This window comes from Chelonia mydas, chromosome 27 (assembly GCF_015237465.2).
Source record: "Chelonia mydas isolate rCheMyd1 chromosome 27, rCheMyd1.pri.v2, whole genome shotgun sequence".
NCBI classification, from domain to species: domain Eukaryota; kingdom Metazoa; phylum Chordata; order Testudines; family Cheloniidae; genus Chelonia; species Chelonia mydas.
The window spans coordinates 12,557,148-12,568,035 of NC_057860.1; the positions used below are offsets into that span (position 1 = coordinate 12,557,148).

Here is a 10,888-nt window from a genome sequence, read left to right on the forward strand (position 1 = left end):
GATTTTCATGACTCTGCCAACTGGGTGGAACCAACCAGCCCTGGATAAGGTGCTCGTGGGTCACTCCAACCCCACAGCCCCCGCCTGTGACTCTTGCAAAGATGCCTCTACTCTGCACTAGAGACGCCGTATTGGTGTCACTTACAGCTTTATAGCTTTGGAATTAGGCCATTTCTCTGAGTTTCCAGGCTGCGCCGGGGGGGAGGGAGGGGAAAGGAAGGCGCTAAAACCAGCTGTTCTGCCAGTTCCAGTGTGGGTGGGGGCAGGGGGGGAGTGATGAAAAGGTAAAACAAGGTCAAATGAAAAACAGGGCAGAGGGATCATGAGCTTAGGAAGACTGGCAGCAAGGGAAATAGTCGAAGTATAAAATCTCACCTCCCAAATCACTAAACCAGGGACCCAACCACCCACCGAAATCTAAAGGGTGTGAACCTCCAGGAGGAACCGTTTAGTGCCACACAGCTGGGAGCAATAGGATGAAATGAAGTAAGGGCAAATTCAGACTGAACAGCAGGGGAAGTCTGATCTGTCCGGAATACAGGACTTTCCAGACAATTTGAGCCATCCAGCCCCCTGGGTAACGGCCAGTAGAGGAAGCTGCAAAGGAAAGCAGAATAAAGCAGGGCTTTGGAGTGGAGCCCAGAGCTGGAGCACAGAGCAGTGGAGCTGCAGGTTTTTGCCTGGAGCGGGAGCGGAGCCGAAGCACAGCTCCAAAGCCCTGGAATAAAGTTACCTGGCTGGGAGGCAATGCCCCCGAAGGGAAGTGGTGGAATGTTTTAAAAAGCTAGGCTTTGCAAAGTATAAGAGCGAACGGGCTCCAAGCTGCATGGGGAGTTCGGAAACGAGGCCCAGTTTCCGTGATTCATTAGACATTTTGTCTCCCATTTGTAGAGTACGTGAACCAGATGGAGGATTGCCTCTCGCCTAGCAAGCACCAAAGATCCCAGGTGTCCACACTTGAGAAGCCAAAGGGACACCTGGGAAAGAACGGGCTAATCAAGGAACCAAAGAACCCTTTCCAAGGCAGCTTCGCCAATGCCGTGGAGAATCCAGAGTACCTGACCCCACACAACCTTTCCTTGGCAAGTGCTTTCACGCAGGCCTTTGACAACCCTTACTACTGGAACCAGGACCCTTCCAAAGTCAATCCTGCCGAACCAGGCTCCACAACCAATGGCTTCACCACGACTCCGACTGCCGAGAATCCAGAGTACCTTGGCCTCACCGCGTCCATCCCGCCGCCCAAGGACACATCAGATTAACGGCCGCGCCTGGTCAGCAGAGGAAGCTATTTCAGCCAAGGCAGCTTGGATATGTATCAATGTATGAATGGTAACAATTCATTTATGCAGGGTGCGGGAGTCCTGTAATGAAGGGCTCCAGGGAAGAATAGCACCAAGGCCCGTAACTATTGCTCAAAGGCAGCTCTGCCAGTCCTCTTAAAACTAGATCTGGTTGAAGACTGGAAATGACCCAAAAGGACCGAACAGGGCTGGTCCACGTCTCATTCCAGCGAGGATGTAGGGGCTGAGCCTTGCTTTCAACAAGCCTGTCCTTCATTTATCTATGAAACCGGATTCATTTTGACAAATACCTTGGTGTCTATGGAAAACATGGGACCTATGGGGTCTCTTCCATCTCCACCTTCTCTGTGCAGGGATTGTCAGACCCCTCCCACTTCCACATGCCAACCATTGGGCCGCTTGGCTTATAAAAGCCAGAGCCAGGTCAATGGTGGGGTTAAAATTCAAGGGCTTTAATCAGAGTGATTCTGACTAGAAAAATGTGAAACAAAGCCTACAGGGGTGACAAACCACTGGCGTCTCTTCTCCTTGCTGCGTCGGTAACAGGAAGGGTGGGGGACAGGCCTTCATTCACGTGGGGTACTGATAAGGGTGGATGTGCTCTCACAGCCTGAAGGGGGTTACCAGTAATGTTTTTTTTAAGACACCCGTGCAAAAGCTTTAACAGGACAGGATTTAAAAGTGATGGTGGATCGGAGTTGCCTGCAACAGTGAGTAGCCCTTCTCTGCCCCTCAACAATTCAGAGAACTAGGATGAAGCATGCGGCAGGCACTGTAGTTCAGAGCTTTCTCTGTAATAAGTAATCAAGAGCAGCAAGGGAGGAGGTATGACCAGACCACTATTAGCACAGCTACTGGCCAAGGACAGGACAGCTCAGCTGTCCAATTCAGCACCCATTCTGGAGAACACGATGGGAACGAGAGACAAGGAATGGAGATCAAGGTACCAGTCCTTTCCCGTTGTGTCCAGCGGCTACAGCAACCTACTTAACAGACCTTCATTCCAACTGCCCGTGGAGCTGGGAACCAGGCCTCTGTCCAAGCTCTGCGAAACGGGTGCGGGGTGGAGACAGGTATTGCTTTGCTACTATACAACCTCTCACACCATGAGATCACCCACTGAGCTGGTCACGCTTGCTTTGACTTCCTGTTTTAAGACAATGAACTAAAAGGAAGGAGCACAGCCTGTTCCCACTGAAGTGGCATTGTCTGCATAAATGCGATGGCTTCCTCATCCCTCTACCTGGAGTATTTATTTTTTAAATCGGCAGTCACTCATTGCCCCTCCAAATTATTCAAGAGGGCCGCATATTACACTAAACAGCAATGATCCACTTCCAAAACTGGCTTGGGTCTTCCAGTGTGGTAATCCCCCAGAGACTTCTGTTAAAGCCTCAATCTCTCCCTATATCCGTTTAGGTTTACATTGGTTTGTCATGCAATGCCCTAGATAACATTCAAACCCTCCACCTGTCCCTCCTCAATTCAAACCTTCCCAGACCTACATGTGCTAGAGAGAAGTTTGCTCTTACAAAACTTCTCAGGGGGATAAGTTGACTTGTGATAAGACATCCCCAGATCCTGTTTAAAAATGTTAGTTTTATGCATTGTACGAGGTGACTGATGGATTGTTTTTAATCAACTGTATCAAAACTATTTGTATATTTGACTGTACATTGTTTTTCTACTGTATTTGTCTGAAGTGTTTTTCCCCCAAGAGTGCACATCTCCTTTCTTTCTTGTGTGAGGCAAATGTGTTTGCTGTTTACTTTCTCCTCTCAGCAAACTTTTAGAAGTAGGAATATTGAGCATTCAGCATCCACAGCAGATAGTAACCCTTAGCACTGCTGTAGCACCCCCCTGTGCAGGAGAGCAAAGGGATGTAACCACGTTACCTACCCCTCAGAACCGGGATCTAGGTTAAGTCATTTGTTATATAGGCTGGAAAACTGAGGCAGACACATGGCAAAGCCCTTCTGCCAAGGCCTACTTTAACATCTGTTTGATGTTAAACAATGATTATGATGAGTAATTCAATCCAATTTAGTCATCTGATGGGAGAGAAAGGAGATCTGAAGCCTCCAGTCCCTGCCAGTCTTCATTGAGAAATGACTAATGACTCCTACTAAGAGGACAGGTTCACCTGCATTACCTGAAAAGACATCCACCTTTCTGACTCACTGCTGGAAAAAGTGAAGGTAACCAACAGCATTTCTCAACCTGGAATTTTTCAGTGAATGGTTTGATTAGAATCAGCCAACTGCTCAGTTTAACCTCGATTATAAACTCCTCTGGGCTGACTAGGTGCTCAGATACTGTGGTGGGGAGTATATTAAAACCACAAAGATAGAACAGAAATGTCTATTCTCTCTGAGATGCCATGGACAATTAATCCGACCAGCATTTCTGAGCCTGATGGCCAGTCAAACTAGTTCCCATCCTCATTAAGATGGAAAACATACCAAAGGGGAGAGTAAAGTAATTTTTTCTGGCCACTAAAGAAAAATCTATCTGAGAAGAAATATTTCTGCCCAATTTGCTGAACTATGAATCCTATCCAAGTCTCCAGCCAAGCTAACTGAGGGAGACAGTCTCAAATTTCTTCGTCAATGTTGTTTTCACTAGAGAGAGAGAGCATTTTGTGATATTAATGAGCACTTGGCCCATCCTGTCAGCTCTGTCTTCTGTATATTCCAGCAGCCATTATGCTTTGAGCCAAGGAGCTTGCTAGCTGTTAAACATTAACACATCTGAGCTGTTCACCTTCTATCTTTTAACTCATTTGCTTTTCTTATCAGGGAACCCATACTGGCATTGAAATACTCAGAGCCTAACCTTCCTGTGTATGCACAATTTCTAAACACTAACTTAGGGCTGGTCTACACTAGAAAAATAGATTGGTTTAACAACATCGGTCAGGGGTGTGAAAAACCCAAACCCCTGAGTGGCATTGTTAAACCGACCCAATTCTCTGGGTAGAGCTGGATTACCTAAAACAATGGGACAACCCCTTCCGTCAGCGTAGGTAGTGTCTACACTGAAGCACTCAAGTGTACACTCTAACAGCGTAGACAAGGCCTAATCCTTTCACCCATGAGGAAAATCTCCTTTGAGTACCTGCTGCAAAAACAGTGCGTTTGTACATTGAGATAGCAAACTTGCGCGTTTCATCTGCACTCAAGGCAGTCCCCTGGCCTTTTGCCTCTTTGTAAAATGAAGCTGTCTTCGCTGCCAAAAAAAAAAAAAAAAGCGTGTCTGTGCACTGAGATAGCGAACGATGTAAAATCCTAGTGAAGACAAAGGTATAGCGAGTTTTTTACCTGCATGCAGCTAGACCAGATCAACCCCAGGGGGTACAGGGATTGACCTCATCTAGCTGCATGCAGGTAAAAACTCCCTATGCCTTTTGTCTCCACTAGGATTTTACATCGTTCGCTATCTCAGTGCACAAAAACACTTTTTACAAGTGCTAAATTATTCATCTAGCATACGGCACCCACAAGCGCAAATAAAATGGTTTTCTCTGAACAACCTTTCTAATCATAGGGGTTGCAACCCTCAAGTGACATATTTTGGGCAACCCAGAGTTCCAGGTGACTGAAATCCATGAACAATATTCACCCTGCCCGCTACTGTAACCACAGCTAGAGTTTCAAAGCTTTCATAGCCCAGTGCACTGTACCCCTATCTTATAACACAGGGATAATCTCCCCGATCATTTATACTCCCCGACAAAGTAAAAAGGAACAAGGTTTTACTGTGATTTTATTTACTACTGGCTTTTTTTTTTTTTAATACACAGTCTATAATAAATAGAAACACCCTCCCTTAAAGCATAAATTAGACACTGGGTAGCCAGAATTTCATTGGCACTACCAGGTTCTTATCTTTAACACCAGCATTCTCTTAAGTCACTTAGCACTTTATCCTTTAGCTCATTCACCCCCTTGGCATTCAGTGTCAAAGGGCAAAGTCATGACAATAGAAAAGTGAAAATTGGGTGTTAAACAGGAGGGGTGGGGTGGAGTGGAGGGGGAAGTTTTCTGCAGGGAGCAGATGGGCAATTAGAAGTCAGTCACTAATTATGGTTCTTCACAGGAGGAGAGGAAAATAAGAAAGGGATTTTACTATCCAAAAACTGATGTCTAATTGATCCTGCTTTAGCACTGGTCTAAACAGTGACAAGGGTTTTTTTAAATGATTAACAATAGTATTTAGCATTTAAGAACAATTCAGTTCTTCTCTAAAACCTTCTGATCCAAATCACCAGGTCTTCATAACCACTGTGGTCAGTTCTCTGCCCCAAAACACTGACTATCTCCTACTCTATGGCAGGAAGCCTCTCTCATTTCCATGTTACCACAGTGCTAATCAAAACAGGCAGAGCTTCCTCAGCGCACTTAGAACCTCTGGTGGGGACAGGAAGGGCAATCTGGTCTCTGGTAGACTCCACCCAACCTGCTTGGATTTTAAGGGAGGGTGACAGCAAGGCAAGAAGTTGCCCGTGTATGTGCTACAGAAATAAGAGGAACGGGGACATTTATGGAATGGAAGGGGGTAGAAAATGATGGCATGAGGCTGCTCTCCTCCTCCTTGGGGTCTGGGTGGCTGTCTGGGGTTAGAGGGCATGCACAAAGTAGTACCAAAGTTTAGTCATTCCTACCCAGCAGCAACATGTAGTAAGCTCTCAGCTAACCCATCTCCGGTCCCAAGTCACCTGATGTGATACCATTCCCCACAAGCCTCTTTGTACAGCAATGTTAGAGATTCAAGTTACCTTGATGTCTCTTCCACACATGATGCTGCTTGGCCATATAGTAAGATAATTAAGCCAGAAGGCAGAGAGGAGCAAAGCAGCAAGGTAATGAGATTTAAGAGTGGATGGGCAGAGTTGAAGGTGATCAGAACAGAACACATGTAGTGACGAGGGTGCTGCCGGGGCTACAGGATGACACAGGGGGGACGGCTGTTGGTGATTTTTTCGAGTGGTTCCCCATTTCTGGCTCTTCTTATTGCTTCAATGAGCTAGAGAACAAGAGACAGAATGGAAAGGCATTAATCCCTCCAAAGATTCTCCCATTGGCCTCTAATGGAGAAGAATTACTGAGCCCTCTCCACACTCATGGGCCAAAATTGCAGTAGTGTCTACTGATCTTGTGGGCTCAGCCTGAAACAGTTTCAAGGGCCGGACTCTCAGAAGATGCTATGCACCCCACTTCTGAAAAATCAAGATACCTTAAAAGGTGTCTCAAGCCAGGCATCCAAAATCACTACTCGTTTTTGAAAATGCTGGCCAAAGTTTCTAAGCCAAGTAATATTAGAGGCAGACAACAGTTTGTGGTTTAAGCTGCACTAAAGCAGGGTCCAGGATGGTGTCTGAATTCTTGTTACAGGCAGCAGGGTTCTGATTGTAATAACATGCCCTTCAGTTTGAAATGTGCCTTGATACATTATGAGGAGAGTAGCAAAGCCCTAGGATGATGAAATGCCTTTGAAAAGCCTGTCACTTCCAAAAATAGAAAGCTTCTCGGTCAGAAAGGGGTTGTTGTAAACAGGAGCGTCCCTATAGGCACATTCCACACAGGCTGATGCAAGGGTCAAGCTGGGATCTGGATACTTACATCCTTCTCATAAGGAAAGCCACCATTCTCTAGTTTGGAGAAGACAAGCTGCCCATTGATTTCAATTTCAAAGGCACCTTAAAAACAGTAAACACAACTGAGCTGTAACAATCCACAGACACTTCCAAACTACATTTTTAATTCACTGATCAGTCCCACAGGATCACTTACTCAATGCTGAAGATCAGGGCATTCAGTCAGTTTAAGCATACAGACAGCAAACAAGGAAAAACCTATCTAACTGACGCTATGCTATAAGCCTGTGCTAGGTCTGTCTTAAAATACGTGCTTTTAATCCAAGGATCTCAAAGAGCTGCATAAAATGTCCTACACCTCACAACCTCACCATGAGGTCAGGAACTATTATCCTCGCTTTACAGAAGAGGAAAGCAAGCCACATGACTTGCCCCTGGTCACCCAAAAGGCGCGACATTCAGATACAGAACCCAGGAATCCTGCTGTATTAGATTACACAGCTTCAAATTTGCAGTTAAAGATCAGTTTCTGTGTACAGTAATATCCCAACATCCTCGTACAATTGAACCCACCTGAATAATGTTAAGTATCCTCTCCCCCATTAAGATTACTGCCCACATCACTTGGTCTGAGGCAGTGACCTTGTCAGACACCATGTGCTAAGCAGGGACAGACTGGGTCGTGTGCATATGTGGCGTAGAGTCCCTCGTGATAAGACAAGACAGGTCTGGAGTGTAGCAAACATAAAGGGGATTCTTTATATGCACATAGCTTTGTCCTGCCCAGGGCCCTAGAAGATGCAGATTCCAGCAGGTCACTGGTGAAAGGGCATTCCATACCATGAATCTCAACCAAAAAAGCCCTGCCTCACAGTCCTGAAGGTTTCAAACTGAGATCCATCACTTGCTGCATTCCTGTTGAGCCCGATATTCTCAGCTGGCTGCAGAAAGAGGCAGTTCTTGTGGTTAGCAGGTCCTGGCCCAGTGAGTTATATATCCTCTAGGAAAACCATGTGTATGGGACCAAAGCAGTCTCCTCCTCTCTGCACTTTTAACCCCTTTCACCCTTAAATTATTTGTCAATACACAAGACATGTCACCTAGGTGGCCTTTAGAGGACAAAGCTTTGAGGCTGCAAGGTTGGCATGGTAGCACCTGAGTAGTTGCGAAAGTTTGGTGGAAAAGCCTACCTTTCCCCCCAAGCCTGGATTCGATTTCTATATCTGGGTACTCTTCTTTCACTGCACTTGCCAATTCCAGGTATGTGGACTCAAACCCACAGGGCTCACTTATAAGAAAGGAAGAAAAACAGATGGTCGAAAAAAAACACACACAGGGTAAAGCTTTGGAGAGGCTACTGGAGCTGCTGAGAGGCTAACATGGGGGAAGACGAATTTCAATGCATTGCTATACAGAGCAAAGATCTAGTGGGAGCTGAACTGCAGAGCAACACACAAAGATGTTGGAATGGATATGGGGCATCCCCCTAAAGACCATCACCCCATCATATTCCCACTGAACCCCACATCCTCCTATGCACCCATTAAACTACAGTCCCCTCTCTGTGAACTGCCAATAACTCCCATCTGCCTAATTTAGCCCACCACTAAACACTCCCCCACCACATTCCCTCCATGACAAGATCTGCTCTGCAGCCCACACAACCCCCCATGCTCCAACAGCCCCCCAAGAGCCCACACAACCCCCCATGCTCCAACAGCCCCCCAAGAGCCCACACAACCTCCAACCTGAGCCTCCCAGCCCCCCAATGCTCCCAACAGCCCCCTAATAGCCCACCCAATCTCCAACCCCCCAAGAGCCCACACAACCCCCCAATGCTCCCAAAAGCCCCCCAAGAGCCCACACAACCTCCTATCCGAGACCCCCAACTCCCCAATGCTCCCAACAGCCCCCCCAAAACCCCCTAGAGCCCCCCAATGCTCCCAACAGCCCCTCAAAAACCCCTAGAGCCCCCCAATGCTCCCAACAGCCCCCCAAAAACCCCTAGAGCCCCCCAATGCTCCCAACAGCCCCCCAAAAACCCCTAGAGCCCCCCAATGCTCCCAACAGCCCCCCAAGAGCCCACACAACCTCCAACCCGAGCCTCCCAACCCCCCATGCTCCCAACAGCCCCAAAACCCCCCTAGCGCCCCCCAACCCTCCCAACAGCCCCCCAAAAACTCCCACCAGCCCCCTAGCGCCCCCCACCAGCCCCCCTAGGACCCACCCGGCCGAGAGCCCACGACAAACACCCCTGCCCACGCCGCCCCCGCAGCGCCCCATCCCGCGGGGGGGGCGGGTCCGGCCTCTCACCAATACTCCACCACGATGCGAAGCCCGGCGGGCGCCGCCGGCTCGGACCCTCCGCTCATCCCGGCCCCCGGCCCCCGGCCCCTCCCCGCTGGCGCTTCCGGCTTCCCTGGTCACGTGCAGGGGGCGCTTCCGGGATCCGCCTCTCCCGCCGCCGCCGCCGGCCCCGCGCTCTAGCGGCCCCTGGCGGCGGAGCGGGGAACTGCAGCCTCCCTTCCCCCCCCCCGCCGAGCTCACCAGCCCCCCCCCGGAGTCTGATCCCCCTCCCCCCCCACCTTCTCCCCCCCCCACCTCTCACACACAGGGGCCGAGCCCCTCAGGCCCAGGCACCCCCGTCTCGTGTTTGTTTTGGGGAGACCCCCCCACCCCCACCCCCGGCCCAGGTTTTGTTTCCCTGCGGGCGTCTCCCCAACCCCTGCCCGCCGCCCGCCCGTGTTTTGAACCTCCTGCTTGCGAAAGCCCGTCTCATCCTCTCTGGGGAGGGGGGGCCCTGGGCCAGGATCCCCTGATCCCCCTCGCGCCCCAAGCCCCCCGCAAATGAAACTCGCCCAGGCGTCGCGGGGCAGCACTTGGTTTATTTCGCCTCTTTCCTTTCACCGATCTGAAACCTTCACTTCGCAGTTAACTTCGCCGCCCCCCCCAAACCGCCCCCCCCGCCCCCCATTGGCTGAGGGAACCAGGGTGGGGGCAGCGGTGGCGATGCGGCCGCTCTCCCTCTCCCCCCTCTAATTGCACACCCGGAGAGGCTCATAGTCCTGCTCGGCCAGCACCAGGCCGGGGCAGAAGAAAGGGTGCAAGGGCTCCTGGAAGTTGCCCCCGAGGGTGCAGATCTCTGCCATGCACTCGGCGTCGTAAAACCCAACCCTGCCGCTCTCATAGTCCAGGCAAATGCCCACCTGCCTGGGGCTGGAATCCAGGGTCAGGAGGGCTGGGGGTGAGGACAGGGCATAGTAACGGTTGCCGGCTATCTTCCGAAGGGCCCAGTATCCATTTTCAGGTTTGAGATCTTCTGTTGCCTTGCGGTTGACACAGTGGCTGGCTACCCCAATCACCCAGTTGCTTTTTCCCCCAACGCTCACCTCCCAGTAGTGCCTGCCTGCACGGAAAGCCTGAGAGCAGAGGACATAAAGACATGGCTCAAAGCGCTGGGGGTCCTCCAGGACAGCCTGGGCACTGGGTCCCAGTTTTGCCGACTTCAGGTCTTCGGAGAGCTGCAGGTGCGAATGGGCTGTCTTCGGGTCCAGGGTGAGGTGCTCCAGAGCAGACCGCATCACATACCACAGCATCCTTCTACAAACCATGTACGTCAGAGAAGGGCTGGAGAGGACAGTGGGCCTGTAGTGTCTCAGCTCCTTGCTACGCCTGGTCAGCTGTGCCTTTAGATGATCCACCTGGCTATCAGCCATACCTGTTAGGTGCCCATCATGGTCCTCCACCTCACTCAGGTAATCCATTAGCTCCAGAACACAAGCTGCCCTCTTGGTGATGTCCGTCACCCTGTTCTCCAGGCGGCTGAGTACCTGCCTCTCTTCTCGGCCAATCTTGGCCATCACAGATTGCTCCTCAGCATACAGGAAGCTGTGCATCTTTCGGAAGTCCCCCATCACCTCCTCCCGAAGGGACTGCAGGTCGTTCTGAGTAGCCTGGATCCTTTTCTTGTAGCAGCTCTGGAGCTTTT

The 10,888-nt window shown here is 50.0% G+C and overlaps 2 protein-coding genes across 2 annotated transcripts in view; one reads left to right on the forward strand and one right to left on the reverse strand.

The window, feature by feature from the left end:
* ERBB2 (erb-b2 receptor tyrosine kinase 2) overlaps nucleotides 1-2,994 on the forward strand; it is a 41,242-nt gene extending 38,248 nt beyond the window's left edge. Inside the window, exon 27 of the mRNA XM_037886810.2 lies at nucleotides 892-2,994. Within this exon, the coding sequence (XP_037742738.1) occupies nucleotides 892-1,262 (371 nt within the window). The 3' untranslated portion in view covers nucleotides 1,263-2,994. The remainder of the gene's footprint in view (nucleotides 1-891) is intronic.
* Nucleotides 2,995-5,052: 2,058 nt separating this feature from the next.
* Nucleotides 5,053-9,365, reverse strand: MIEN1 (migration and invasion enhancer 1). The gene is made up of 4 exons (XM_037886811.2): nucleotides 9,214-9,365; nucleotides 8,091-8,188; nucleotides 6,926-7,002; nucleotides 5,053-6,329 (listed from the first exon to the last, which is right to left on the reverse strand). Exons 1-4 carry the CDS (start codon nucleotides 9,270-9,272, stop codon nucleotides 6,246-6,248), a joined length of 318 nt encoding a protein of 105 aa, XP_037742739.1. The 5' UTR covers nucleotides 9,273-9,365; the 3' UTR covers nucleotides 5,053-6,245.
* Nucleotides 9,366-10,888: the final 1,523 nt, after the last annotated feature.